The sequence below is a fragment of the Orcinus orca genome, chromosome 16 (assembly GCF_937001465.1).
Source record: "Orcinus orca chromosome 16, mOrcOrc1.1, whole genome shotgun sequence".
In the NCBI taxonomy this organism is placed as follows: Eukaryota; Metazoa; Chordata; class Mammalia; order Artiodactyla; family Delphinidae; genus Orcinus; species Orcinus orca.
Genome location: NC_064574.1, coordinates 43,882,494 through 43,910,440, shown reverse-complemented (window position 1 = coordinate 43,910,440; position 27,947 = coordinate 43,882,494). Strand labels below are relative to the sequence as shown.

The 27,947-nt window shown below is 52.6% G+C and overlaps 1 protein-coding gene across 3 annotated transcripts in view; it reads right to left on the bottom strand.

The window, feature by feature from the left end:
* The window catches only part of ACSS1 (acyl-CoA synthetase short chain family member 1), a 42,817-nt gene that overhangs the window by 13,233 nt on the left and 1,637 nt on the right, over positions 1 to 27,947 (bottom strand). For 2 of the 3 annotated variants that reach the window (XM_033429422.2, XM_004270435.3), the window contains exons 2-5: positions 21,474 to 21,570; positions 7,133 to 7,332; positions 581 to 756; positions 52 to 204 (exon numbers count right to left, since the gene is read on the bottom strand). In XM_033429422.2, the coding sequence (XP_033285313.1) occupies positions 52 to 204; positions 581 to 756; positions 7,133 to 7,332; positions 21,474 to 21,570 (626 nt within the window). The remainder of the gene's footprint in view (positions 1 to 51; positions 205 to 580; positions 757 to 7,132; positions 7,333 to 21,473; positions 21,571 to 27,947) is intronic. The other variant, XM_033429425.2, reaches the window with a different exon arrangement.

The window sequence follows — 27,947 nt, the reverse complement described above, 5'->3', positions numbered from 1 at the left end:
TTAGCAGGAGCTCTGGCCCCCCGCCTGGAGCCCCCCGGGGCAGCGCCCTACCCGGTGCGTCACAGCAGCGTACAGCAGGTAGCCCGCCTGGGTGTGGACAAGCCCCTTGGGCGTCCCAGTGCTTCCCGAGGTGTACAGCAGGAAGAGGGTGTCCTCACTCCCCATGCTCTCTGGGGCGCACACTGGCTCCTCCTTGGCCATTTCCTGTGAGGGAGAAGACCAGACAGCCCGTCAAGGGCAATGACCTCGCCCCTGCACCCAGCGTCCCCGAGAACACCTCTCCCCCTCGGCCTCAGGACTCGGCAGACAGGGTTCAGAGTTCACCTTCTCTAGCCTGCCCTAGTTTAATTCCAAATAAAAGGATGGATCCAGTCATTTCTGTTATGTTAAATGTTTCCCTCTGTTTGTGGAATTTGAGTTCCATCTTCCCTACCAGGATGGAAGCCCATCAAATAGCAAAGGGGAACTCTGGGCACCTCTGGGGGACCCAGACTGAGAACCACAATCTGACAAGACTCAGACTCAGTTAATCCAATGACAACCTCTTCTCCTCAAACTATACAAAAGGAGTTAAACCCACCTGCTCAAGGGGGATGTCCAGATCCCCCATGTGGACCTTGTTGTCTGTCCTGTGAGCCACGAGGACATGCTGGACGGTTGGGCAGAGCTTTATGGCTTCGTCCACAATCTTCTTCAGCTCCACCACACGCCCTCCCCGGAGTCCTTGGTTGAAGGTGATAACCACCTTGCACTTGGCTATCGGAGTCAAAGGCAGGTATTTCTGGTCAGTTTCCTCCCCACTCCGACCTTCACAGGCCAGACAGCCACACACCCCAGGCCTAAGGGTGTGATGGATAAAGTCCATCCTTGAGCAAGAGAGTCAACACAAAAAAGTGAAGTTCCACCTGCTTTGGGATCTTTGTGCTCAGAGCAGAAGCGCCAGCCTCTTCCCAGCTCTGGGAGGAGCAGGTGTAACTGGAGATAAGCCACTGGAAGCTCAACTCTGCCAGTCTCCCGCTCCCTCCTCCCACCTGCCCCGGGGCCTTCCCAGGCTACCCTCCACCCACCACGCCCCAACCCGGGATGACCCGGAGGGATCACGGCTGAGGTGGGCTATTGCACAACTGGCCCCTGAGAAAGAGCCTGGAACAACCATCCAGCTGCCATGCTGATGGCCAAGCACAGCCCTCAGACCTGTGACATGGGCACCGAGGCCTGATTTGGAGCCACAGGCGGAAGTGTTGAGGAATCACCCCACCCAGTAGTCCTCAACCAGCCCCTCGGGGTTCATGCTGACGCCCGGGGCCCCATCGCCTTCCAGGGTTTCCCCGCGGTCTGAGCCCTGGGCACCCACAGTGGGAGCTCCCCGGCCTCACTCCCTGCAGCCCGCAGCACCTCCCAGGACCACCTCCCCAGTGAACTGCCTGCACTTGAACTCTCGCCTCAGGGCGGCTCCTGGGGGCCCTACCTGAGGCGCCAGCCTCCCTCAGCTTTCCAGTCTGAAACGTGCTTTCTAGAGACATGCTCACAGCCTCTCTTCCTCCCAAGAGCCCTAGAGGCCACCTGTGACCCCTCCAGCACAGGCCTTTGCCTGGGTCAGAGAGATGCTCTGGACTGCTTGGGGCGCCTAGGACAGTGTCATCAGCTCTGCACGCCAGGCCCCGGCCACACACACTGCTCCTCGAGCCTTGGCAATCGGTCACCGTGGGGAGACAAAGTCAGGTGGACAGAGCCCACCTGAGACGCTCAGGCCTACATCCCTGAGCTGGGACTGTCCAGGGAAGCTCCCTGTGGGGCAGGAAGGGAGATGGCCAAGCAGGTAGAAAGGCACCCTGCTCAAGGGGATGAGAGACAAAGAAAGCTCAGGACCCTCTGGAGAAAACAGTGGCCCCTGCCCAACCTGGGTGCTGGAATCCCGGCCTCCCTGTGTGAGTGACACAGGCCTCACTCCCGGTGCCCATCTGTGCGAGGCCTCCCTGCCCGAGTGGTTCTCCAGGGCAGGAACCTCCGGGCCCGACACGCCCAGTCCCCAGGAGGTGCTTGAGGAGCACCCTCTCTCTGCGGTCCCCGAGGGCGGGCAGCGGGGCCGTGGCAGGTGCACGGCATCAGCACAGGCAGGATCAGCAGACACTTTGGTCTGGGGAGGATTCACTTTCACCCTGGCTTTTGATCAGGTCTCAGCTTCTGTATTTGTTTTTAATTGCTCCCATAGCCAATTACCACAAATTTAGTGGCTCAGAACCCCCATTTTTTTTTTAGCTCACGGTTCTATAGTCTGGGTGAGCTCGGCCGTGAGACTCTAAGCTGGGTTCTCTGCTTAGAGTCTCACGGCCAAAATCAAGGTGCCAGTGGGGGTGGGGGAAGATCTCACCCGGAGGCTCTGGGGAGAATCTGCTTTCAGGTTGCTCAGGGTGTTGGCGGAAGTCAGGTCCGTGTGGCTGTAGGACTGAGGCCCCCATTTCCTTGCTGTCAGTCAGGGGTCGTCCTCAGCTTTTAGAGCCACCTACACCCCATGCACACAACCTCCTTCATCCTCAAAGCCAGCAAAGGCAGGTCAAGTCCTTGTCACTTGGAATCTCTCTCACCTCCCTCTCTACCACATGTTTTCTGCTTCAGCCAGAGAAAGTTCTCTGCTTTTAAGGATCGGTGGTTACACCGGGCAGACCAGCATCATCCCCCCACTTTAGGGTCCCATCACATCTGCAGAGGGCTTCCGCCACGTAAGGTACATATTCACAGGTACTGGGGAATTCGGGCGTGGACAACTGCTTGGGCCACTAATCTGCCCTCACAGCATCTCGCAGAGCCATTCTCCACCCTCCCCACGCCTCCCTCTCTCCACTCCTCACACAGCCTAGACCAGGAGGGAAGATAAAGGAAGAGGAGTGGCGAGAGCCCAGAGGCCAGGCCAGGGGGCCGGGCCCGTAGAATAGGACATACTAACCGGAGAAGCTGCCTACTCACGGTGAGACCTGGTCGCCACACTGACACTCTCCTTCCCAGTGGTAGACAAAAGACAGCTGTGAATTCTCTGACCTGGTCTCACGCCACTTCTCATGGACAAGTAGGGTCTAGGCCCCCTCCCCTTAAATTTGGGGTGGCTACAGACTGGTTTGACCAATGGAGTAGAGCCAGAATGATGCTATGCATATTCCAGGGTCAGCCTGTAGGGCGAGTGGCAGTCTCCTTGCTTCCTCGTGGAGCCATAAGCCACCATGTAACAAGTCTGACCACCTGAGGCTGCCTTGCTATGGGGAAGCCCAAGTTAGTCATGTGAAGAGGCTACATGAACAGAAAGAGACCCCTGGCCACCCCCAAACATTCAAACCAATCCAGCCAATATCCCAGATATCACAAAGCAGAGGGAAGCCATTCCCACTATGCCCACCTGACTCCTGCCCCACAGAATCATGAAACATAATAAGAAAATATACTTTTCTAAGTACTTCCTTTTGGAGTAGCTTGTAACACAGCAATAAATAACCAAAATACCACCCTCACTGAGCCAAGAGAACACAGACACTTGTCCCAACAGGGTCTTGCCCCCAGGAAACTGACACCTGAATAGCTGGACATGGAGGCTGTAGGGTCCTGGGGAAGAGCCACTTAATGGCAAAGTTCTAGAGAAAAGTTATAGGACTTTCCCCTGCTGAGTCCCTCAGAGCTGACTGGGCCCCTGCCTTCCCATGGCCTGGCTGTTTAGGATTCCTGAGTTCTGGGAGTTGCCTGGCATCCAGTTACTAATTCTCCAGAGTCAATTGCTTTTGCTTGTTTCAAAGAATCTTAACAGAAACACTTGGTAACTGTGGCCACATCAGCAAGAGAGGAAAGGAGCAGCTAATGTAATGTTAAAAGCATTGGTAGAATGCCTGGGTTCAAATCCTGGGTCTGTCACTAAGTAGCAGTGTGACCTTAGGCAAGTCACTTAACCTTTCTGTGCCTTAGTTTCCAAGACCAGATGGCTTCACTGGTGAATTCTACCAAACAGATAAAGACAAATTAACAGCAATCTTTCTCAAACTCTTCCTAAAAATTGCAGAGGAGGAAACACTTTCTTACTCATTCTGTGTGGCCAGCTTTACCCTGATACCAAAACCAGACAAACAGATCACAAGAAAAGAAAACTACGGACTAATATCCCTTATAAACACTGATGCGAAAATCCTCAACCAAATGCTAACAAACTGTATCCAGCAGCATATTAACAAGATTATACATCATGACCAAGCGGGATTTATTCCTGGAATGCATGGATGGTTCAGCATACGAAAATCAAGGATAGATACATAGATCGGTGGAATAGAATAGAGAACTCAGAAATGAGCACTCACATATACAGTCAAGTTATTTTTGACAAGAGTTCCAAGACCATTCAACAAAGGAAACAATAGTCTCTTCAATAAATGGTATCACTGGATATGCACAGGCCAAACAAAATGAAGCTGGGCCCTTACCTCACACCATATGCAAAAATTAACTCAAAATGAATCAAAGACCTGGGACTTCCCTGGTGGCACAGTGGATAAGACCCCGCGCTCCCAATGCAGGGGGCCCAGGTTTGATCCCTGGTCAGGGAACTAGATCCCATATGCATGCTGCAACTGAGAGTTCGCATGCCACAACTAAGAAACCCGCATGCCACAAGTAAGGAGCCCATGGGCTGCAACTAAGGAGCCCTGGAGCTGCAACTAAGGAGCCCTAAGACTTTGCATGCCACAACTAAGGAACCTGCCTGCTGCAACTAAGGATCCCATATCCCACAACTAAGGAGCTGGCAAGCCCTGGAACTGCAACTAAGGAGCCCTCCTGCCACTACTAAGATCTGGCACAACCAAAATAAATAAATATTTTTTAAAAAATGGATCAAAGGGGGCTTCCCTGGTGGCGCAGTGGTTGAGAGTCCGCCTGCCAATGCAGGGGACACGGGTTTGTGCCCCGGTCCGGGAAGATCCCACATGCCGCGGAGCGGCTGGGCCCGTGAGCCATGGCCGCTGAGCCTGCGCGTCCGGAGCCTGTGCTCCACAACGGGAGAGGCCACAACAGTGAGAGGCCTGCATACCGCAAAAAAAACAAAAATAAAAATAAAATAAAAAATGGATCAAAGACCTAAATGAAAAAGCTAAAACTATAAAAAACTCTTAGAAGAAAACACAGAGGCAAATCTTTGTAATGTTGTACTTGGCAATGGAGTCTTAAATAATATACCAGAAACACAAACAACAAAAGGAAACAGATGAACTGGACTTTATCACAATTAAAAATTTTTGTGCTTCAAAGGACAATACTGAGAAAGCAAAAAGACAACCCACAGAATGGGATAAAATAATTGCAAATCATATATCTGACAAAGGTACAGTACCCAGAATATCTAGAGAACTCACAACTCAACAATAAAAAAAAGACGAACGACCAATTAAAAAAATGGGCAAAGGACTTAAGTAGATATTTCTCCAAAGAAGACACAAATGGACAAGCACATAAAAAGATATTCAATGATATTAGTCATTAGAAAAATGCAAATCAAAACTACAATGAAATACCACTTCATACCCATTGGGATGGCTATAATTTTTTTAAAAAGGAAAATAACAAGTGTTGATGTGGATTTGGAGAAATTGGAACCCTCATACATTGCTAGTAGAAATGTAAAACAGAATAGCTCCTTTGGAAAAGTTTTGCAGTTTGTCAGTAAGTTAAACATAGATTTACCATATGTGCCAGCAATTCCATTCCTAGGTATATACCCAAATAATTGAAAGCAGGTATTCTTATACATAAACGTTCACAGCAGTTCTATTCACAATAGCTAAAAAGTAGAAACAAGTAAAAATACCCATAAACAGATAAATGGATAAACAAAATGTGGTTTATCCATACAGTCAAATATCATTCATCTACAAAAAGAAATGAAATACTGATACACACTACAACATAGATGCACCTTGAAAACATGATGCTTAGTGAAAGAAGTAGAACACAGAATGCCACATACTGTAGGAGTTCATTTTTACAAAACCTCCAGAACAAGCAAGTCATAGAGAGAGAGAAAGCAGATTAGTGGTTGTCAGAGGCTGGATGGAGGGGAAATGAGGAATGCCTGCTTAATGGGTATGAGATGTCCATTTGGGATGACGGGAAAGTTCTGGAATAGTGATGACGGTTGCACAACATTGTGCATGTGCTTAATGTCTCTGAACTGTACACTTTAAAATGATTCAATGGTAATAGAAAAAGGGAGAGGGTAGAAATAGCAAGAGTATTATCTCATATAATATTTATGAAGACTAAGTTAAAATGAAGAGAGATGGCCTTCACAAATTGCTTAAAACAAAACCTGGTACACAGTAGGTGCTACAGAGTTCAGAGAGAGAGAGAAAGGAGTAGCAGCACCAATGCTTGAAATTAGAGGGGAAATGTTGAAAGGGAACAGAAAGGCTCCCCAGTCTTTCCTAAAGAGAGTGGTCAACAGAGGTCTGAGAACTATGCCCTTCAGCTCTGTCCATTACCCAAAGGGAAGTCTTCTATGAGACACAAAGAATTCCCAACAGTCCCAGGGGAGCCAGCTCAGGGAACCCTCTAGGATCTCAAGGGAGCAGGGGTCAGGCTGCACAGACATGAGGCCACCATTCAGACACTCAGCCCTCCGACACCAGAAAAAGGAAGGAGACAATATAGCTCTGCACACCTGTCTGGGAGGCCCTGACCTACCTGCAGACAGAAGGCCTTAAAGACACACCACGAGGCCCACACCTGATTCCAAGCCTCAGGAGATGGCCCACCCCATCAGTCCTCATCACAGAAGGCTTCCAGCTGTTGACCGGTGGAATCTTCCCCATATCTCCCCAGCCTCATCTCACCCTACGTTTCTTCCCTCCTGCACTGCAGCCACACAGCCTCCTCCAGTGGGTACATATGCCACTCCCTCCACCTGGAATCTTCCCTTCCTTCATCTGGTTAAATCCAACGCACTCAGATCTCAGCTGATAGAGCAAATGTTCATTCAGCCATGCGCTGTCCCTGGTAGTGTCCATCATCTGTATGTGTGACTTTCAGTGATGTCTGTCACCACGCTAAGTCCCTGAAGGCCAGGCGACCCAGGTTCCTCCCTCCCTCCCACTGCCCACGTGCTCACCATCATTGATCCTCGCAGCCAAGGACCCCGCGCTGAAGCCAGCAAAGACGACAGTGTGGATGGCTCCAATCCTGGCGCAAGCCAGCATTGCGGCCACAGCCAGCGGGGAGACAGGCATGTAGATGGCTACCCGGTCCCCTCGGTGGACTCCATGCCTCTTGAGCGTGTTGGCCAGGCGGCACGTGGTCTCCAGCAGTTCCCTGTGGCACAAGGAAGGGTGGGCTGTCAGAGAAGGGGGAGGGCCAGAACGCATAGTCATTTGGCTGGAATAATTCTGCAAACTGCAGGCACTGGAGCCCCGGCCAGCCAGGGGGAGGGCAGCCACTCCAACACTTGACGCATGGAAGGCTCTTTTCAGAAAACATTGTAACTTTGTAGGCTTGTCCTGACACAGATTCACGGCCACACTGCTGAGAAAAATCGCCTGTCCCTGCATCCACTGAGAGCAGAGCTTCTCAGAGACCTGGGTCATCCGGTCCCGGAGCCTTCTGACACATCCTACCCAAGAGGCCCCTGTTCTCTGGGTCAGCACAGGCCTTGCTGGGCAGGGGACCCCGGGAAGGGGACCCCAGCTCTGCGAAGCCTCAGTGATTTGGGAAGGAAAGCTACCCGCAGCCCGGGGCAGGGCTGGGTGGTGAGGGACCAGGACACTGTGCCCCGCCTCCTGTGCCCACATGGCCCCTGCCTCCACTCCAGGGGCTTAGGCTTAGCCAGCCAGTCAGAGAGCAGCATCCCGCTGAACAAGCTGATATGCCTGGGGTTAGCACGTGACCCAACACCACCCCGAGAGGATGACAGCCTACCAGAAACCAGAGCAGGAAATGGAGGAAAGTGCAGGAGAGCAGAAGCAGGTGCACGCTGGGTTCAGCACTGCTTCCCACGTGGTCCCACTGAACCCCACTTCCCACAGGAAGGGACATTTCCCATTTTCACTGCTCTTGTTTTATTGTATATGTTTTTTTAATATATATATATATTTTTATTTTTCTTCCAAAGAAAAAAATTATATTGCATTTGAAATTCATTGATGGTTTCTTTTCAATACAGCATATGAGGACACAAATTTAAGGGTCACTGTAGACTTTTAAAGCACATACAACATCTGTAACTTAGTTTCTTAAATAATTTTTAAACAAAATCAAAACAATTTAAACAGAAATATTTTAAACACCCAAAATCATAGCTCCAATGTTGCTCATAACGTCAGTGTGAATGACTTGCTGTATTTGTTATTTAACAGAAAGCTGGCATGGAAGGGCAGAGTAAGTCCACCCACCCACGTGGCTCTACCCTCCTGGCCAAGACCCAGGAGCGTTTGTGGTTGCCCTGTGCTCAGAGGCCCAGAAAGGGGCAGTCCAGCAAGGGCCAGCAGGAAATGAAGGGTGGGCAGTGACAGGCCTTGGGGGAGACCAGACGAGAGATCACTAGTGTAACCAAGCAGGACCTTATGGGGCCTTCCAGGGACAGACCCCGCCCCCATATCCTCTGCTTTAGCTCCTCTCTAAAGTACCTAGATAATAGTATCTGATGCACATTCCTGAGTTGTTTTACAGATGCTAAAACGCCCACCAGACGGAAGAAATTAACTACTTGTAGCCTCTGGACCTACTGGAGCCTGAGGATTGATAATGTTAACAGCCCTGTTAGTCACCATCGACCAGAGAACTGTGGTGAGCTGATCACATACCCTGGGACTCCCCTCCCTCACCTTGCCTTTAAAAAGGCTTTCCTGAAACCCATCGGGGAGTGGGGTGTTTTGAGCACCAGCGGCCCTGGACTCCTTGCTTGGTGCCTGCAGTAAACGCTGCACTTTCCTTCACTCCAACCCGGTGTCAGTAGATTGGCTTTACTGTGCACGGGCAAGCGGACGGACCCAAGTTTGGTTCGGGTAACACGAGTGCAGCCTGCGCTCCCCCTCGACTCCTGCCCAGGCTGGCACACTGCCTCTCTGGTAGGACCCTATCCTTTCTCCTTAAGGTTTTAGGAGGACAAAAGCACCATTCACTGACCCCATCCACCCCGCACCTGAGCTTGTGATGAAAGAAAGAGCACCCCGACAGCCCCCAACAGCAAACTCCCCGGAGCCAGGGCCCAGAAACACGCCTCCTGCGTGCGGGGAGGAGGCTAGGACAGTCTGTGACAGCACTCAAGAGGCAGCTACGGTCAGTCACACAGAAGGATAACTTCAGCCCAGCGCAGGTGCCATTTTCAACAGCGCTAAGGACTTAAGGAGTCGGTGCTGGGGAGAAGGAGGCTCAAGTGCGTCAGAGATCAGTGGTGACGACATCCAGTCCTTTTTCTGCAGACGGAAGGCAGCATTCTGAAGTCGAGGAAGGCACAGAGCCGCCCAGACAGAGAGGCCTGGGTTACTTTCTATAGGAGTTGCACGGGCATGGGAGCTCACCTATCTCAGCTGCCACAAGATCACCTGAGAAACAGCAGGCCCCTTCCACCTTGTTTAACTGTCACGAGTGTTAATGAAAAGCTTCACCCACTCAGGATTCGGCCAAACATTCAGTAGAGATTATCTTTACCATCAGACGTCTTTGTTTGAAATTACTTTCTAGAAGTACTAAAATCAACTAATTCATTTTGATGAATTTGTAAGATGTTAAAAATTCCATTCTAGGCACCATGGGGGCGATAAGGGCACCAGACAAAAGAAATGAGAGGGAAAGTGTCCTCCTGCAATCCAGCTCCCACTGGGGAAATGAAGGCACATGGAAGTGTGATGGGCGTTTATCACCTCAGCTTCTGGTACAATTACTGAGGCAGCAGGGAGAGCTTTCTGGAAAGGTTGGCCGTGGGGAGGAGGAGAAAGGCAGCAAAGGGGAAAGGACTCCCTTCAGGGGCAGAAGTTGCCTGGCGGTCAGAGCTGGGGAGCTGATCTATAGCCCCGGGAAGGTCTGGAGACCAAGCTGAAGTAGCCCAGGTGTTCCCCGGAGGATCGAGGGGCCTTCTCATGGGCCCTGGAACTGAGTCTGCTGGGTCCCACACTCTTGCCGCTGCATCCAGAGAAGTTTCTGGTAAAGAACCTGATCCGGGTAAATCTCTCGAGTTCACTCCCCTTCCCATCCTCTCTGCCAAGGCCATAAAACTCAAGGTCGAAGAGATCCTTGAAGCCTCCCTGGGGTTCCTGGCCACAGCGGTCCAGCCTCTGCTTAAACATCACGTTGCTGGGAATCACCCCACACAGCACTAAACAGTCTTCCTAGAATCAGGCCAAGACTTGTAGCTGTTCCACTTCCACCCCTTGGTCCCAGTTCAGCCCTTTAAAGATGTCCAGAGAAAATCTGTCATTCAATGATAGCCCTTCAGATTTCTGAATACCCCCCACCACTACCTCGCAAAGCCTTTTCTCTCCCAGGTTCTCTTGCCCAGCCCTCCGTGACGCCACTCCCATTCTCTAGAAACCCCCAGGTTACCAAACGGACCCCGGCATTCCCATGGTATCTGCCCGGGTCAGAATATGGAACGCAGACCCTTGACCCCAACTCTATATTTAACCATGTAAATGAAGAATACATTTATTTTCTAATGCCTGACAAAGGTGGCCCAAATTCAACATGAGGTCACTAACCCACTGACCATTGCCACACACAGAACAGGACTCTGAACAGGGGTCCTCCATATCACAGTCAGTAAATTAATTTTTAAAATCGGAGTTTCCAGACTGTCCATTTGTCCCTATTTAATTCCATCTCAATTTCTCCTCATCTTTCCAGTTCATCCATTATATTTTTAAACTTGGATTTTTCATTTTAAGCTTTTGCTTTTCATTAGCAATCTTCTCCAGACTTAGACCACTGGAATATATGGTCAGCAAACCTAGGTCTTCAAATCACAAAAAAGTAAGTGCTATTCAAGTGATCCTGTTACGTGAGGTACTCAAAAATCATTCAAAAGCAGTTCTTGGATACTCATAACTTCTCAGACTTTCACAAACCGAAATGCTGCTTCTTATCAAACAGAGAACGCAGCCACTCAGTGATGGGTGCTCTGCGCTGTTACTGCAGGATGCACTGGCTTCCTCCTTGCCTGCGAGATCTTTCCAAGGGACAGTGACACGCAGCTTTCTGAGAAATGATCTCAACAAAATGAGTTAGAGTTCTATTTTCAAGTGCCAGGAGAAATATAGCATTCGTCATGCAGGTTCTGAATAAGATATCTACGTTTGTCTGTGAGTAGACTCCACAGGGCCATGACTTCCACGTGGACGCATGCAAATGACAGGCACAAATACACAGACTGGCCTCATATTCAGGGTGCTGAACACCAGCAAAATGCTGCCTGGCCTTGGGGGAAGGAAGGAAACCTTCTACAGCCAACTCTAAGCTTCAAGTGGGAGGAGCATTCATCCAATGCTAATCCGTAACCAACACGACATCTGCCCAAACACAGACAGAAGAAAGGCACCTCTGGCCCAGCTCAATCCAAAACAGGACACAGCTGGACAGCCCCAGGGGAAGTAAGATAAGCCGGGTGTGTTTGTGTGTGTGTGTGTGTGTGTGTGTGTGTGTGTGTGTGTGTGTGTGTGTGTGTGTGTGTGGTGCTGTTGTATTTAAGAAATGCATCCGGAATGCATGCCTTGCTTACTTGCTACCATTACCATTACTCTGGCTCTTGTGCTCATTAAACACTGGAAAAGAGGCTACCTCCTTCTTTGTCCACCTGCCCCACTGAGTATGAGCTTTACTTGGGCAGGGATTTGTTCTTTGCCTTCCTCCCAGCGTCCGGAACCGGGCCTAGCTCAGAGAAGGTATGCAACAGATATCTGTGGACTGGAAAGGAAGAGCAGGTAAGCAAGAAAGGACGAGAGCCCTGGCGGGTGCAGGGCGACTGGAGCCCGAGCTCTAACCATGAGCGCCGGGTCCACCCCGCAAATGCCTCCCAGCCTCCTGTACCTCCTGTACCCTGGCAGGAGACATCCTGCCCCTCAGAGAGGGCGATGGGCAGGGCCGCCCCACTGATAGGCCAGCACACAGCTCTTGTCCTCTGCGTTTCCTTCTGCCGATAAGGGAAGTAACCCGGGGAACTGTGTCGATGTGTGTGTGGAAGGCCTGTGACAGTCACTTCTTTCCTCCAAGCCTGGTGCTGAGGGGAGGGGTCAACGCCATGGTCCAGATGCAGGACTGGACAGGACACATCTTTCTTCGGTACACTTCTCTAGACTTTGATATTCTCTTCAGCAAGCCATTTCTGGAAGATGGAGGTGGTGAGAGAAGCAAGGGCTGGCTTTCGGAAAGCGGAGCACGGCAAGAGGGTCCCCTTCTCACAGGGAGAAGCTCACCAGGGCTCGGGACCAACTCCTTCCCTCTGGCAGACTCCTCTGGCCCAGACATTACTGTAGCCACTAAATCTTATCTAACGTAATGACATGCGCTTACTCTGCTACTTACTGCCACCGAGAGAACAGAAGCCCAGGAAATTCAGCTGGGCAGGCTCATAACCCAAGTATGAAATTCCTCTCACGTCATGATTTGATCACGTGACCATGACCTTGAGCGAAGGTAAGCTGCAGTGAACTGTAAAGCAGCTGCCACATGTCGACACAAAAACGCCCAAGCTGCCGTTGCCAAGGAAGGCCCCGGACACACTCGGCGTTCACAGGAAACAAGAGCTGAACTGCCACAGCTGACGCCAGGCCAGCCAGTGGACTTGCAATCACTAAAGCTGCATGTTTTCTAAATTTATTACAAAAAATAAATGTATTCTCCTTGAGGTTTTGCTACACTCTGCAGAAAGTTCTGGACTCAGAGAATTTGCCTCTCAGGAGAATGCCTCAGTGAACGACATCTGATCAGAGATGGGGCTCCCACCCAGCTCCCCATACACCCAGGGTCTAGACTGTCTCAACCATAGAATGGCCTAATAATAGGACCACTACTAAGGTGGTCTCGAGGACTCCTGTGGTCTGAATGTCTGCAGAATCCTAACCCCCAAAGATGATAAGATGATAGTATTAGGAGATGGGGCCTCGGGGGGGGGGGTAATTAGGGCACGAGGGTGGAGCCCCATGATGGGATTAGTGCCCTTATAAGTGAGACCCCCACAGAGCTCCCTTTTTCCTTCCACCATGTATGGACACAAAAGGAAGGCGCTGGCTGTGACCCAGGAGGAGGGCCTGACCAGCAGATCCTTGATCTTAGACTTCCAGCCTCCACAACTGTGAGAAATAAGTCTCTGTTATTTATAAGCCCCCCACTCCGCCCAGTCAGTGGTGTTTTGTCATAGCAGCCCAAACAGACTTAAGACCAAATATGAAGTCCTAGGCACATATAAAGGGATCCTATAAACAGTAGCTATAATTATTGCAGAATGGCAGAAAAATAAAGTTGGTGAAAATCAGTGGTTCCTTAACAGCAGGAAGGAGAGTGAAAATGCCAGTTTGCTTTTGTGTAAATCTTAGGCAGCCGTGTCACTGGCTCAGGGTGAATGAGAGTCACCAGTGTATTTGAATGTGGTTCGAGAATCCCTCCCCTGAAGGCCCACCTGCTCCACGCACCCTGCCGTGGCTGTTGATGGGAAGCCCTCGTTTGGGGTGGGAGGTGGGTCTGAGGATGCATCATCCACAGTCAGGGCTGCTGCCAGCTACAGATTCCATGGCAATGGCCTGGGGTTCCGGGAGCCTGGAGGGACGGTAGGCCCACCGCCATGCCTGTGCACCCCGCCCATCCGCCACCTGCCGTGTCACCCCACCACCTCCACCAGCTGCCCCGTCTTCTCCAGCCACGCTTGCCACCCACTGTGACCACAAGGAGCCTCCTCTCCGGGCCAGCCTCGGCCACCTGCAGGCCCACGGGCTCCTGCCTCCTCAGCCTTCCCCAACCCGCTCGTGTTACTGCCCAGGGAAGCCTCCTCCTGCCCGCCCACTGCCACCACATGCACAGTTCCTTCAGTGACAGCGGGAACAGCACTGGTCTGAACCCTAGGCACATCCGTGGAGCACTCACAACAGCCCGTGGGCTGGGGGCTACCATCATGACCCCATTTTCCAGATGAGGAAACTGAGGCACAGAGGAGTTAAGTGACTTCTCAAGGCTATTCAGCTGAAAGGGTCAAGGGTCAGGTCAGGATTCAAACCCAAGCCTGGCTCCAAGGGCAGCTCTCAAAACCCACAGCTTCAGAATAACTGACACCCTATTTCAAAGGCTCCCAAACCTGAGGATGTTTGCCGTCTGCCAACTCCATCGTTATTTATGTAACATTTTTCCTTGGATTGAAATGAGGAAGAGAAGTGCTCAAAGCCGCTCACTGTGGTTGAATGGAGCCTTCCTCTAATCAGGACGGAGCAGAACTGGGGCGGGGTGGGCGTGCTTTTCTTCACGCTTCAGTGTTTGGCTCCACATTCAGAACCACCTGCCCCAGGGTCCAGCTCCCCCTCAGCCTAAGTCTTTCTCTCCCACTCTTGACACAGCCCTGGTGGAACAGAAGTGACGGCTCAGACTTGAGAAAAGGTCTGCCCTCTTCCCTGATTCACGCCTGATTTCCCTTGGACCTCGGCACTGGCCTTCAGCCCGAGTCTTGTCTCCGGAAAAGAAGTTCTTTCCTTTCCAGACTCAGAGCCCTGCTCACATCGAGGCAGGCAGTGCCAACACACGAAGAACCCCAGAGGCTCCCGCAGGCTGGTAGCCCTGAGCTACCAAGGACAACCAGCAGGGAGAATGGGGCTGTCGGCCCAGATGGAGCAAAGGAATCCACCCTCCCAGTGGCCCAGAAACCTCGCTCCAGCTTCCCAGAGGAAGTTTAACTGGATCTGTTGATGGGAAATTGCCAGGCCTCTCCCCCATCCAGACCCCCACTGTTCCCAGGTTCGGATGAGGTCCAAGACAGACACAGGGGGTCAGGAGACAGAATGAAGGGCCAGGCAGGCCCCCTAACCTGGCCCATTGCCCCTCCTCTCGTACCCAAAGTGACCGCTCCTGCCTCCAGGGCCCCGAGGTCCCCAGAGCCCCTCCAGCACGTGCACTTTCTGCTCCTCACGGCCCCGCCGTCACACCAGGACTCCACAGTCTTTAGGCCCACCTTGTTCCGCAGCCGTCCCTTGTCCCTCCTAGAGGCCACCTGGAGCCCTCAGGCACTGACCTCTCCTCCCCAGCTCGAATCGCGGTTAACATGCGACTCCTTGTCTTGGAGGTCCTGGAACACATAGCCCTGGTCAGTGAAGGGGTGCGATGTCTGCACACAGACCTACAGGCCTGTCACCAAGTTAGCGCCACAGGGCAGCCCGCCATTTACACCTTCACCGCCTCCAAGATGCCACAGCACATCTCGCAGATCAGACACTGCTGGGTCCAAACCCTGTTTCTGGCATTTCCAGCTGGGTGAGCCTGAGAGCCCCCTCAGCTCGCTGGGCATCAGGTCCCTCACTTTACAGCCCAGGGTGACCGGGAATCCAAACAAAGATCGTAAGTGCCAGGGGCCCACACAGCGGGGGCTGCCCCCGCCTTAGGGTCAGGGCCAGGGTTAGGGCCCGGGGACCTGGAGGACAGCCAGCCCCTGGCTGGTTACAGGGAACCCTCCTGCAAGCGGGTCTTGGGCAGCAGACAGAAGGGTCCAGCACGGTGGGCACTGGGGGCTACATGTCAGCCGAGCGTCAGGGCGGCCCTGCAGGGTCTCAGGGCTGCCTGCCGGGCTGCTCCTTCCAGGGGCCTTGATTTTCCACCTCAGCCGGAAGAGGAAGTGGCCAAGGAGCGGGCGGGGAGGGTGGGGGAGGGGCCTGGGATGACAAGCACCCGAGCAGGCCTCTGTGCTGCCCCGGAGGGGACCCAGCACAGCCACAGCAAGGCTGTCGGCCCCCCTCCCACCACCAGGTCTGCAGCTGCCAGAAGCCGAACCACACAGCTGGAACAGAAGCACCTCCTTAAAGACTGGTCCCCAAGGGGCCAGCGCCCCTTCCCTCCGCAGGCTGCTGCCCCTCCACCTCCCGCAATGCAGCCCCCTCCAGCATCCCCTGCACAGCAGAAGGGAGTTCACAAAAAGCAGGCATCCAGCTCCAAGGGAGTCGTCTGTTATGTATGGTCCTCCAACTAAACGTCCGCCAGAGGGTTCCCAGAAAGGGCCCCATCAAGGAGGTTCGACTCTCTGTGGAGGTCATTCCTGCTGCAGTCCCAAGACAGGGCCATTTTAAAATGTGAAATTCCAAGAGCCTCAGCTTGCCCAAAAGAATGAGAAAGAAAACTAAGTGTCACGTATAGAAAGATTCAAAGCACTTGCCAGCTTCAAAATCTGGAGCCAAGTCTTAAAGGAAAGTTAAATGCTGGTTTAAAACCAGCTCCATCCACGTAACCCAGAGCTCCTACCGGATTCTGGGAGCCAGCACGGGGATTCCTGACCAAGTTTTGCAATCAGAGTTACTCAGAGGTCAGCAGGGGACACTGCACACAAGCCTGGCAGCCACTAGCTTCCGGTGCCTCCACCGAGGAGAGCCCACCGACAAACCCACTCACCCTGCCTGCCAGGGGCCCCTGTCCTGGAGCCTCATGGTCACCGGCCCTGGCTCACCCCAAAGCATCCCACCCTCAGCCTCACTATGTCCATTAATGATCTTCCCCTTCAGTTGCCCTAATATTTTAATAAAGGAGTTTGCTCACTGCAAACTGTAGTTAATCTGGGGGTGAGAAGCACCAGGTGCAAGCGTCGGGGGGCTGCCTTTTAGCGGGCTCCAAACTGTTCTCCTGACGTGAGGACCTCTCCCTGCAAACCCCACCCGGCCCTCCCGGCCGCAGCAGCCGCAGGGCCACCCGTGCCCTTCCCCTCGTCGAATCTGAAATCCTCTACTGACCTCCCTTCACCTGCCCCGACCTACAGCCAAATCAGACCCACATCCTCCCAGACCCAGGTCTGGGCTTTCATTCCCCTGTGCTGCTCAACACCCAGCAGCCAGTGGAGGAGAAAACAGGGTCAGAGAGCTGGAGATTTGCTCCAGGTCACACACAGCTGGGGACAAAGCAGGCGGGAACACAGGCCTCCGCCCACCCCGCCACCTCACCCCACAGTGCGCTGGCCGGCCCTGCCCTCGGCCTCCATGCTCGGGCCTCCCCTCCTCGGCCTCCCAAAACCCAACCCCCCAGCACTTCCTCAAAGTCTTCCCCAACGGCGTTACAGCAACTTCCTGCTTCCTCCCACCAGAGCCCACAGGGCCCTTCCGTGACCTTAACAAGTGGCCACGTAAAGACACCCGGGGCCCGGGGCACAAGCCAGCTTCTCAGGAGGTGCCTCCAGGCTTCAGAGCTCGCGGCACCCTCTACCCAGGGGTGCTGGTGTGGCTGCCCCAGACAGAGGGCCGCCCCAGGGGCTGGGCCCCATTCTGTATTCTCAGTGGGCCCCCCACGCTAGGCACCAGTAACGCCCAGTGCCTGGTCGGCTGGCCCAGGCAGGAGGCGTCCTCCATGCTGGCCGAGGGGCTCTGAGGCAGGCAGCGGGGAGGGGGCCTTCCATCCACTCTGCGCCTCTGGGCAGGGGCTCCCCACCGTGCACACCCCACCATAAGAAGGCCCAGCTGGAACAACTACAGAAATCATCGCCTCTAGGGCTGGACCCACAGTGGAAACTCCACTCGGCTCACGTGTGGGCACATGGGGGGTGCCAGGCCTGCTCTCCCCACTGCAGCCCAGACGCCCAGCTCAGCTGCACAGCCTGGCCATGACCACAGCAGCGCTGCCCTCACGGCAACCCGCGTTCACAGAGGAGGGCCAGGCCAGGGCTAAAACATGCTACAGATTAATTAAAAGGTCACATCTTAGATAAATAACAAGGGCCTACTGTAGAGCTCAGGGAACTATATTCAATATCCTGGGATAAACCATAACGGAAAAGAATATGAAAAAGAATATATATGTGTATAACTGAATCACCCTGCTGTACAGCAGAAATTAACACAACATTGTAAATCAACTACACTTCAATAAAATAAATTTTTAAGAAACTTTTTTTTTAAAAGGACTCATGTCTGGACCCCTGTTCAGAGAGCCTCACACGGGAGATCCTGGTTCAGAGCCTGGTGAATACTCTCAGGCTGCTCTCTCCTCTGTCCGAGCGCAGGCACCCTCCGCTGAGAGGTCCTGAGCACAGAACACCAGGACCAGCCACAGCGTCTGCTCTGCTCCATGCCCTCTGCCCGTCCCCAGCTTGGAAACCCCTGGCCCAGAGCCCGGGCTCCAGGCAGGCAATGGTCTTGAGCCCCCGCACCACCTGCCTAGAGGACAGGGATTTGTGTTTGTCCACATCCCCATCGCCAAGGGCCTCTAGAATCTGTCTGCTTAAACTGAATGTGAAGGACCATCTTGCGAAATAAGCACGTGGACGGCTGGAAAGAACTGCTCCCAGTGCTATCTGGCTGCACAGCCTCGGGGAGTCACCCAGATTATGTGCCTGCCTGGCCTCTGCAGCCCTGGCCTCGGAGGCCTCAGGCAGTGCCAGGGGGCCCAGGTTTGCAGGCCTGCTGGCTCGCTGGGGAGAACAGCTCCCTCAGGTCAGTTCTGAACACACCTCTGGGCAGAGGAAGGCTGGAAATCGGATGGGCGGCCCTCTGGCCCTGGCTCCGGCCTCAGGTCACAGGCTGCCCTCTTCCCCGGGAGACACGTGCAGGCCATCCCAGGCTGATCCCAGAGAGCGGAGGTCCTGCCCCTTCGCCTCCCATCAGGGAGGGAGCACCGCGCCTGAAGGACAGAACCCCAGCCCACGAGGCTGTCCTTCTCCCAGAGCCACGCAGCCGGCGCCAGCACGAGGCGCCCCACGCGCTGCCTAGCGGGCCCCCGAGGCCTCAGCCCGTCTGCCAGGGTGCGCCTGGGAATTGCCGCCAGCCAAGCAACAATTGCAGGCGGGGTGGGGCCGGGCTGAGGACACTCTGCTGCCCCGGGGTTCCCAAAGCTGGTCCTGCCAGGCCTCCCCCACCCTAGGGAGGTGCAGCTGCACATACACCCCAGTGCTCAGAACCTTGAAGACAGCAGACAGGCCACCCCCAGGCAATGGCCCAACTTCCAGAAAAGGAGCAGGGCGGTGCCTGCAACCCGGGAGAGCGGTTCCGGAGGATCCTTGAACACCAAGAGCAGGTTGTAGACACGTGCACGTTTAGGGCGTGTGTGCGAGGGCGTGTGCAACACATGTGGACCCACATATCACTGGGCTTGGGACAGGAGTGGGTTCACGTTACAAGCTCTCTGATGATTCTTCAGAAGTGCACCTCTTCAGAAGAATTCAGCAGACGCAGGAGGGAGAGGCTCTGTGCACCTGAGGACTGAGATGGGTCCCCCAAGCTTAGGACAGACCAGGCAGGCGTGGTCCCCAGGAATCCACCTCCAGCACCCCAGCCCGTGAGAACCACATCCCCACGCAGTTTCCTTCAAGGGCTCAGACCATGGGTCTGGAACTTGGTCTTCGGGTCGCCAAGGCCTGTGACCATCCTGGGGCACCTTGGGTGCCACCATGGTGAGACACTTGGCAGGAATGCACTTTATCTTAGTGGCAGTTTGTATGCTGGCAGGACGACGAGCACCAAGTGTAGGCAGCTCTCCTCTGAGACAGGAGGAAGAAAATCTCATGTCAAAAACCTAACATGACCAGGAAAATTATGAATCCAAGTCCCTCAAAAACTAGCTGCAGGGGCTTCCCTGGTGGCGCAGTGGTTAAAGAGTCCGCCTGCCGATGCAGAGGACACGGGTTCGTGCCCCGGTCCGGGAGGATCCCACATGCTGCGGAGCGGCTGGGCCCGTGAGCCATGGCCACTGAGCCTGCGCATCCGGAGCCTGTGCTCCGCAACGGGAGAGGCCACAACAGTGAGAGGCCTGCCTACCGCAAAAAAAAAAAAAGAAAGAAAAGAAAAACTAGCTGCAATTACAGACAACCCGTTCACACACTTCTCTTTTCCCTCAAACAGTAAATAACAACAGTCACCTGGCACTAAGACCAGCTGAAGTTTGTAAAACCATTTCTTCAGGCTGAGCTTGTTTATTTTTAGAGAGAGAATAATAAATTCTTTGCCTGTACTTACAGGTTTATACCTTGCCCGGGGCTGCTCTGCTATGGAAATGAAGTTGTTCTTTGTTTTAACAACATGGCTGCAGTCCTGAGACTCCCCCCCAGTTACAAACACACACTCAGCTGTCCAGCCGAGCAGCTCTCAGAGGCCTGACTCGGCCCAACCCCAGTTCCAGGTCCTGGTCCACGGGAGGACCAGAGAAAATTAGCCCACAGCTGAACTCCCCTGACCTCCTCCACCCCCACCCATAGAGACTTAATCTACTGGACAATCACACAGAGATCAAGTCGGGCCAATAAGCGTGAAGAACAGCGGAGCGGCTTGTCTATTAGAGCAGTGCCCCCAACTCCAGTGTGCAGGGCCCGGGGGTCCCAGGCCACAGTGCTGCTGATGCGTGGACCCCATGGAGTCAGGAGGGTGTCTGTCCAGGGGACCCAGGTCAGTGCAGTGACTGGCAGTAAAGGCTGGGAGGGACTGTGACGGCCGAGGGGTATTGGGAGCAGGGGAGGGACAAGCAAGGCAGGACGCACTAGGAGCCACAGCAGATTAACAAATGTCACTTTGCTCCATCCAGAAATTCAGCTGAACACAGCTTCCCCAGGCTTGGTGCCCTGGATCTGTGATAAAACCTGCGTCTGAAAAACAAGCAGGAAACCAGGGGTCCCCGCGGTCAGGACCTGCTCCTCTGAACCCTCCTCCTGAGATAGCGCTGGAAAGGTAAGTTGAAGCTTGAGCAAAGGGCTTTTCCCGCAGGGATGCGGTGACAGACCAGAGACCTCTGAGCAAGCCAGTCCCGGGAGGGGGCAGGGCTTTAAGGCCAGCACCTGCCCCCAGACACCGGGTCCGTTCAAACCCCCCAACACACAGGCTTGGCGTACACAATACGGGAAGAATTTATTTAAGGAGTCACAGATACAAATATCAGGTGTAGCCCCTTTTTGTTTGTTTTATTTTAGCCCCTTTTTAAAGACCGTTTTATTTGTTGTGCCACAGTTGTAAGCACACTAAGAGGGGCTGATTTGAGTTACCCCAGCGTGTACTTTATTCAGTCCATGTTCATGTTTACTTTTCCTGAGACCAGAGAATATTTCCCAAGAGGAAACATGGCCCCTGATACTCATATAACCCCCCGCCCAGAAGAGGTCACAGTCACACGGGACCGCACCAAGAGTCTGCCCTGTGCCTTGAACGTTTGTCATATTTGTTTCTGAGGACCCAGTTCCTTCCAGGGGAATCTAAAGACAACAAGTATTGCCCAGGTAGGCAAGGAGGCCGGGGCTCCTCCTGTCACAGCCTGGCAGCAGCGTTTGGTGCTGACGTCCAGCACGACAGAGGCGCCCTCCCTCAGGGGACACATGGTACCTGTAGGTGATCCTCACTTCAGTTCCAGGCTCATCCTGCTCCCAGATCAAAGCGACGCTCTCCGGGGACTTCCGAACATGCTGATCCAAGCAGTTGACTGCACAAAAACAGGTTCATGGACGTTACACTTGGTGCCACTGGAGTCGGAAAGGGGAGGGTCAGGTTTGCAGTGGTTTGCGCTGCTCTCACTGGGGTGGACCCTTCCCTCATCAGAGGCGGGTTTCTACTTCCTTGCAAGGAGAATGGTGATAGACCCTGCAGAAACGAGGTGTCACTACACAAAGATGACCTCGCAGGTACAGGTGACCCCTGGGAATGCTCTGAAGCAGGTGCTTCACACCAGGAGTCCCAACCCCGGCCCCCACCCAGGGGACCCTGACCCGACTGGCCCCGTGGTTTTCAAGGCTCCCCGGCGGTTCTAACGTGCACGGCCAGGGCTGAGTGCCGCAGGCTGGGCTGTGGGAAAGAAGACTCGATGCAAACAGGGTGCCCCAAATCAGTGCGCGTGCGTGGGGTGGGCTCTTGTGTGGTGGGCTCTCATGTGGTGGAGGTGCGATCCAGGACAAGGGCCCACATCCCTTCTCAGGTGTCCAGCCAGCACCCTCCCCCAAGAAGTGATGCAATGATGGCAAAATGCCTTGCTAGTTTTCCGGGAGGCTCTGCTCCCTTCCCCTCCATTACCCAAGCTCAGGTCACATGACTGCCCGCAAAAACAGGTCAGTTGTGCTGGTTTACCTTCAACCTGAAGATTAGTAGGATCATGTTCATTGCTAACCTCCTATTCACCACCACTGGCTGGACTTCAGGGTGAGCTTGGCTCTGGCCGGTTTGTGCCAGAGCCCCTTCCAGCCGGCCCTCGTGGCCTGTTTTCATTACGCACTTCCCCATCAGCAGAGAAATAAATACCACAAACAGCTCTGGGGGCAGCAGCCACTGCTCACCTGGTCTTCAGGGTCACCCTCATGTCCAGGTACATAAATTTTTCTTTTTTTTTTCTTTTTGGGGCAGTTACTATCTTCTCCAAATCAATCTCCTCCTACGTAAATGGGAGATGCACCCACTGCTGCGTCTAACTCACAGGGCTGGGTCAGAATCAGGTGGAAGGCAACACTGAGGTGCTACCACAGGAACACAAGGTCAACTACCACCTGATAACCACCCTGCTGCAAGTTACCACAAATATTTCCTGATGGAAAACCATTCTGACAAAAGTCATGGGAGGCCCTCCCCATAACAAACCACGTGATTCCCATAATCCTCAACAGGGTGAACTCACATGAAAACATTTACAAATTTTAGCTTGTGTGTGTGTGTGTGTGTGTGTGTGTCCGTGTGTGTGTGTGTCTGTGTGTGTGTGTGTGTCTGTGTGTGTGTGTGTCTGTGTGTGTGTGTATCACATTTTTCCCTCTCAGGTTATTTTATCTGTCATTTACTCTTACAAATTAAAAAGTTTCATTTCAACTTTCTGGCTCCTAACAAGTATATAAATTATACCTCAAAAAATTTAATAAATAAAGATAGATGTCATGGGAAAAATTACTACTTACACAGGAAAGTTCTTTGAATGACTAGAAAAATAGAAGAGAAAAAAATGCCAAAAAAATAGAAGAGAGGAAAGCAAGAAGGCAAACTGAGAAGGGGCTTGGTGGCAAAACCTGGATTTACACAATAAACCCAACATCAATGTGTGTGTCAGTCTGGTCCAAAGTTTAGAAATCAAGAGTTTTCACACTAAAACCACAGATTTCTGGCTTCTCTTGAACAAGCAGCAGATGAGGCCATACCCTCGCCTGGCAGCTGAGGTGGTGACCACTCTCAGCAGGGGTGGATCCCGTCCCCTCCCCTCACTGGCCGTGCCGAGTCTGCTGAAGGCCTTCCTGCCTCGGGGCCTTGCACAGATTCACCCTGCCTGGGGTACACCGTCCCACCCTCACCACTCCTGCCCTTCATCTGGTGCCCACCCTCCCACAGGTCCCAGCCTACACGTCCTCACTCTGTTATGGAGCACTTCTCTTCCCTTGGACCTCATGCCTCCCAGACTCTTAACTCTTCCTGCAATGTATCCAACTTGCTGCCCCTCTGTGGGCAGGGGCCAGATGCCCTGTTCCTGTTTGGACACCTGCAGCCTGACCCGGGGCTCAGAGCAGAGGAAGCACCTAAGCTATGGATGACGGATGGACCTCCTAAGTCCCTGAGCTGGAGGGCAATGTGGGGTCCAAATGACACCAGGTTGGCCCCATGCCCAGGGGAGGGAAGAGACCTCTTCTCATCTTCATGGCTTAGTCCCTCAAGAAGTTTTCTTTTTGGTCTAAATTAGGGCTTCTAAATGCCCCAGGATCCCCAGAGGACTCATGAGCATGTAGCGAGGCCCCACCCTAAGTCTCTGACTGAGCAGGTCGGGGTGGGCCTAAGCATTTCACTTCTACCAAGATCTGACATGATGCTGTGGTCCAGGACCACGCTCACACAGGCGGACATACGCACACATGCACTCACGTCTACCTGGTATGTATATTCCCAATTCCAGGGGGGCTTTCTTTTTCCAATGGGGACAGGAGTAATTAAAGACTCTTGCGAGCTCTGTAAGACATCTGGCCACGCCTCCACTGGATGGCAGCCTGGGGTCATGGTTAAAACCATGCTCTAGAGCCAGGCCGCTGTCCAACCACTCGCTAACCGCTAACTGCAGACTCACTTGTTTATCTCTAAACAGCACCGCTAAATCTCACTCTCCTAATCCGTGGTGGTGGTAATGATTCCACACTCTAGGAGTCACGGTAGTAATTAGATGCCACTGGAGTTTTCCTGCCATGGGGTCAGAGGCTGTGGCTGTGTCCCCAAGGGAAACACAGTTCACAACTGCCATGGACAACACTCAGATGACACAGCGCCCAGAGAAAAGCACAGTGCAGGGTGTGGGGCGACGTGGCTCTACAATGCCATGTGTATGTTGGCTCTTAACACGTATGCATGGCTTCAGCTATTGCCTCAACAGCAGAGAGGAAAACAAAAGAGGAAGGAGGAAGGGAAGGAAACTCTTACATCCCCCATTTTTAAAAAAGTCTCCACCCAAAGAACTGGGCAGTGGGACAAGGGAATTTCCTTTCCAAGTATTTCCAAGAAGAGCTGGGCAAGAAGAGAGTGCAAGTTAAGGCTTGGCGCAAACCGGACCTCTTATTTCAAGCCTTTTCCAAGTTTCCCAGCACACAATGATCTCTCCCTCCCACCACACCATTCAGCGCTCACTCATCTTCCCAGCTCCCTAAACCCTCCCCCATCCGGGTCAGAACGTCCCTGCAGGCAGAGACCATGTCCCTAAGATTCCTTCAACACGGGAGGGGGGCAGGGCATGGTGGAACACACTTCCTAATTCTCCCCTTAGCAGCTGTAAAAACCTTGAGAACATTCCCCAGGGTGGATCTGCTCCTTTACTGATCTGTGGTCCATCTCATTAGAATGCAGGCTCCGAGGCACTGGGGCATTTTCTGCACCGTTCACCACCAAACATGAGTTGGAGCCTTTATTTCCCCATCTGTACAAGGGGGCCACCAGACACTTCATGTTGGTGTCACAGGTATGATGGGAGATGAAGCATCATCTCATTCACCTAAGGACAGGTCTGCACCCGGGCCTGTCACAGCTCTGCAAGCAGGTAAGCTGGTGTGTATGGTGGGTTTGGGTTTGTTTTTAAGAAAAGGTGATGAGAGAGTCATCATTTCCATCATAAACATGTACACACAAAGGCAGACATTTTCATTCAACAAACTCTTGCTGGTTGTTTAAATGCATCCCTGCCCCTCCCCACTTTACAGAAATTCAATTTTAATCCGAAGAGATAAGGGAGTTAATATTCACAAAAGAACTCACAATAGGTTTTCTTTAAATAGAAAACCTCCTTGGTACAATTTGAGGTATTACATCAGTCACAAAAATTGTATTTGCCAACCTTCCAGAAGCATCTGCTATTTAAAGTAGGTCGCGTCTCTAACAACTGGGGAGGATTCAGACTTTTCTGAGGGACGCTCCTTCTGGGACCTGAGGTCATGTGTCCACTTAGAGTTCCTTGAAGGACCTGAGAGAGCTACTTCAGTCGCTGGAAGGAAATGCAACGCGGGAGGCAGGCTCTTGCCATCTCAGTGTGTCTGCCATCTGAATTATTCGAGGCACATCATGAAGAGGAGAGAGCTACAGCGAAATGGTTTCCACTGCTGCAAGGAACGTTCTCAAAAGCGTCCAAGGAATCTCTGTGTTCAATGCTTAGTTAACAACAGTGTCTCTATACCCGAGCTTGAAAGTAAGAATAAACACACTTGTTTTTTAAAATCAGACTCAAAGGAGAGTTTAGTTTTGTGTTTTGAAAGCAATGCGTCACTACCCTCCAGTTCTGCACTTGCAACTGCCTGACATCTCGGAGTTTATACCCAAGGAGCAAAGACATCTGTTGAGCCCTACAAGGGAAAGAGCCAAACTTCAAAAGCTGGAAAGAATCCTTTTCAGAACGTGGCACTGCAGGGGGGTGTGGCTTTACTCCCCAACCCAGGGCCTCTGACACCACGACCTACCCACCCCTACAACAACAGCCTGGCTCTCCCAGGATCCAAGATGGGCTTTCAGAGCCACGTCAGCCACCTGTGTGCCCTCCCCAGCCTGCTTCCTGGAACAGGCTGATCAGGTGGAAATCCGCATGGTCCCGTTCAGAGGAAGCACAGCAGGCTCAGCAGCACTGATGAACACCAGGTTCAAGGTCACAGCCTCCCTTCCAGGATTCATTAATAATTAACAAAGGCCAGTGACTGGGTGCAAGGAATGTTCTAAAGACAGTGCAGAGTGCTTTAGAAGTGTTTTCTCATTCAATGGTAACAGCAGCCCCAGGTGTCCCCAGGTCACCCGGCGCTGGTCAGAAGCCTAGCAGCCTCTGCCTTGGTCTCTGGGACCTCTGGCCACCAACGACCCTGGGCCTAGTCACCACCCTGTGAGAAGCCCCTTGTAGGTGCTTTGGGCCGCAGCTCCAGCTGAGCCCAGCCTGCAGTTCAGGACCCAGACTTGGGAGTCAGCAGCACGTAGATGACTAGAGTCACGTCGATGACGGAGAGCAGAGGCAAGCCACTGCCAGCCCTGTCCAAAGTCCTGACCCACGGAATCCGTGAGACTAATAAAATGGCAACAATAGGAACTGGAACAGAATTCAGTTACGCACTATTCTCATGTTACAGAAGAGGAGACGCACGAAAGAACAGTTAGGGGAGAGAGGGAGGGATAAATTGGGAGATTGGGATTGACTTATACATGCTACTATATGTAAAATAGATAACTAATAAAAAGCTACTGTATAGTGCAGGGAACTCTATTCAACACTCTGTAATGACCTATATGGGAATAGAATCTAAAAAAGAGTGGACATATGTATATGTATAACTGACTCACTTTGCTGTACAGCAGAAGCTAACACAACATTGTAAAGCAATTATACTCCAATAAAAAAATTAACTAAAAAAAAAGCACTTGGCAAGACTTTAAAAAAAAAAAGAACAGTCGGGGAAAACAAGGATTCAAACCCAGGTGTGACTCCAAAGACACACCTGGAATGACTCAACAGTACAGAACCACCCACAGACTCTTTTTGTTTGTTTAACAGAGTTGTCTCTGTTAAACAATTCCCAATTCTGCCCACTTTAGCAGGTTGGACATAGGTCAGTGGTTCTCAGCCTCAAGTATGTATCAGGAGCACCTGGAGGACCCACCCCTGGGTTTCTGGTTCTGGCCACCTAGGATGGGACCTGAGAATTTGTATTTCTAAAAAGTTTGCAGGTCGTGCTGATGCTACTGGTCCAGGGACCACACTTTGAGAACTGTATGTACAGACCTTCCTGAAGGGGTAAAGGGAGTTTCAAGCGATGCTCCTTTGGAACAAGCCATCATCACACAATCGTCACACAGACAGATCATGCCAAAACACCCCACCCAGCCCACAACTTTCTAGTGGCTCCCAGGGCAGCCATGGCTTGGCCTGGTCCTTTTTCATACCATCACCTCTGTGATTTGCAGACACTGGCGAACAGCAGAGATATTCCTGACAGATGAGTGGGTTGCATACACATTTGAGGTGAGAATGCGGCTGAAAAGCTGTTTTTCTACAAGGCAGTTTTCTGAAGTTCAGTTTCTGGCTAAGGTAACCATAAAGGAGAAATAAGTGAAGAAAAAGGGGCAGAAGAGTTGCTTGCTGCTGCACCCTGACCCTGACCTTGACCCTGACCAAGTGAGGCTCAGGAGGCCCTTGCTGCCTGTCCCATTATGTCTGTCGTTACCCATCCCCCCCCACCCCACCCCACCCCACCCCCCGACCCCCGTCTTATCTGAGACTGAAAGGTGGCACATGTTCAGAGTCAACCTTGAATGTCCCGCAGCCTCAGGCCTCCCAAGTCCAAGGCAGCTTCCAAAGGAGCTGCATCCTTCTGCGCCGTCCCTCTGCACTCA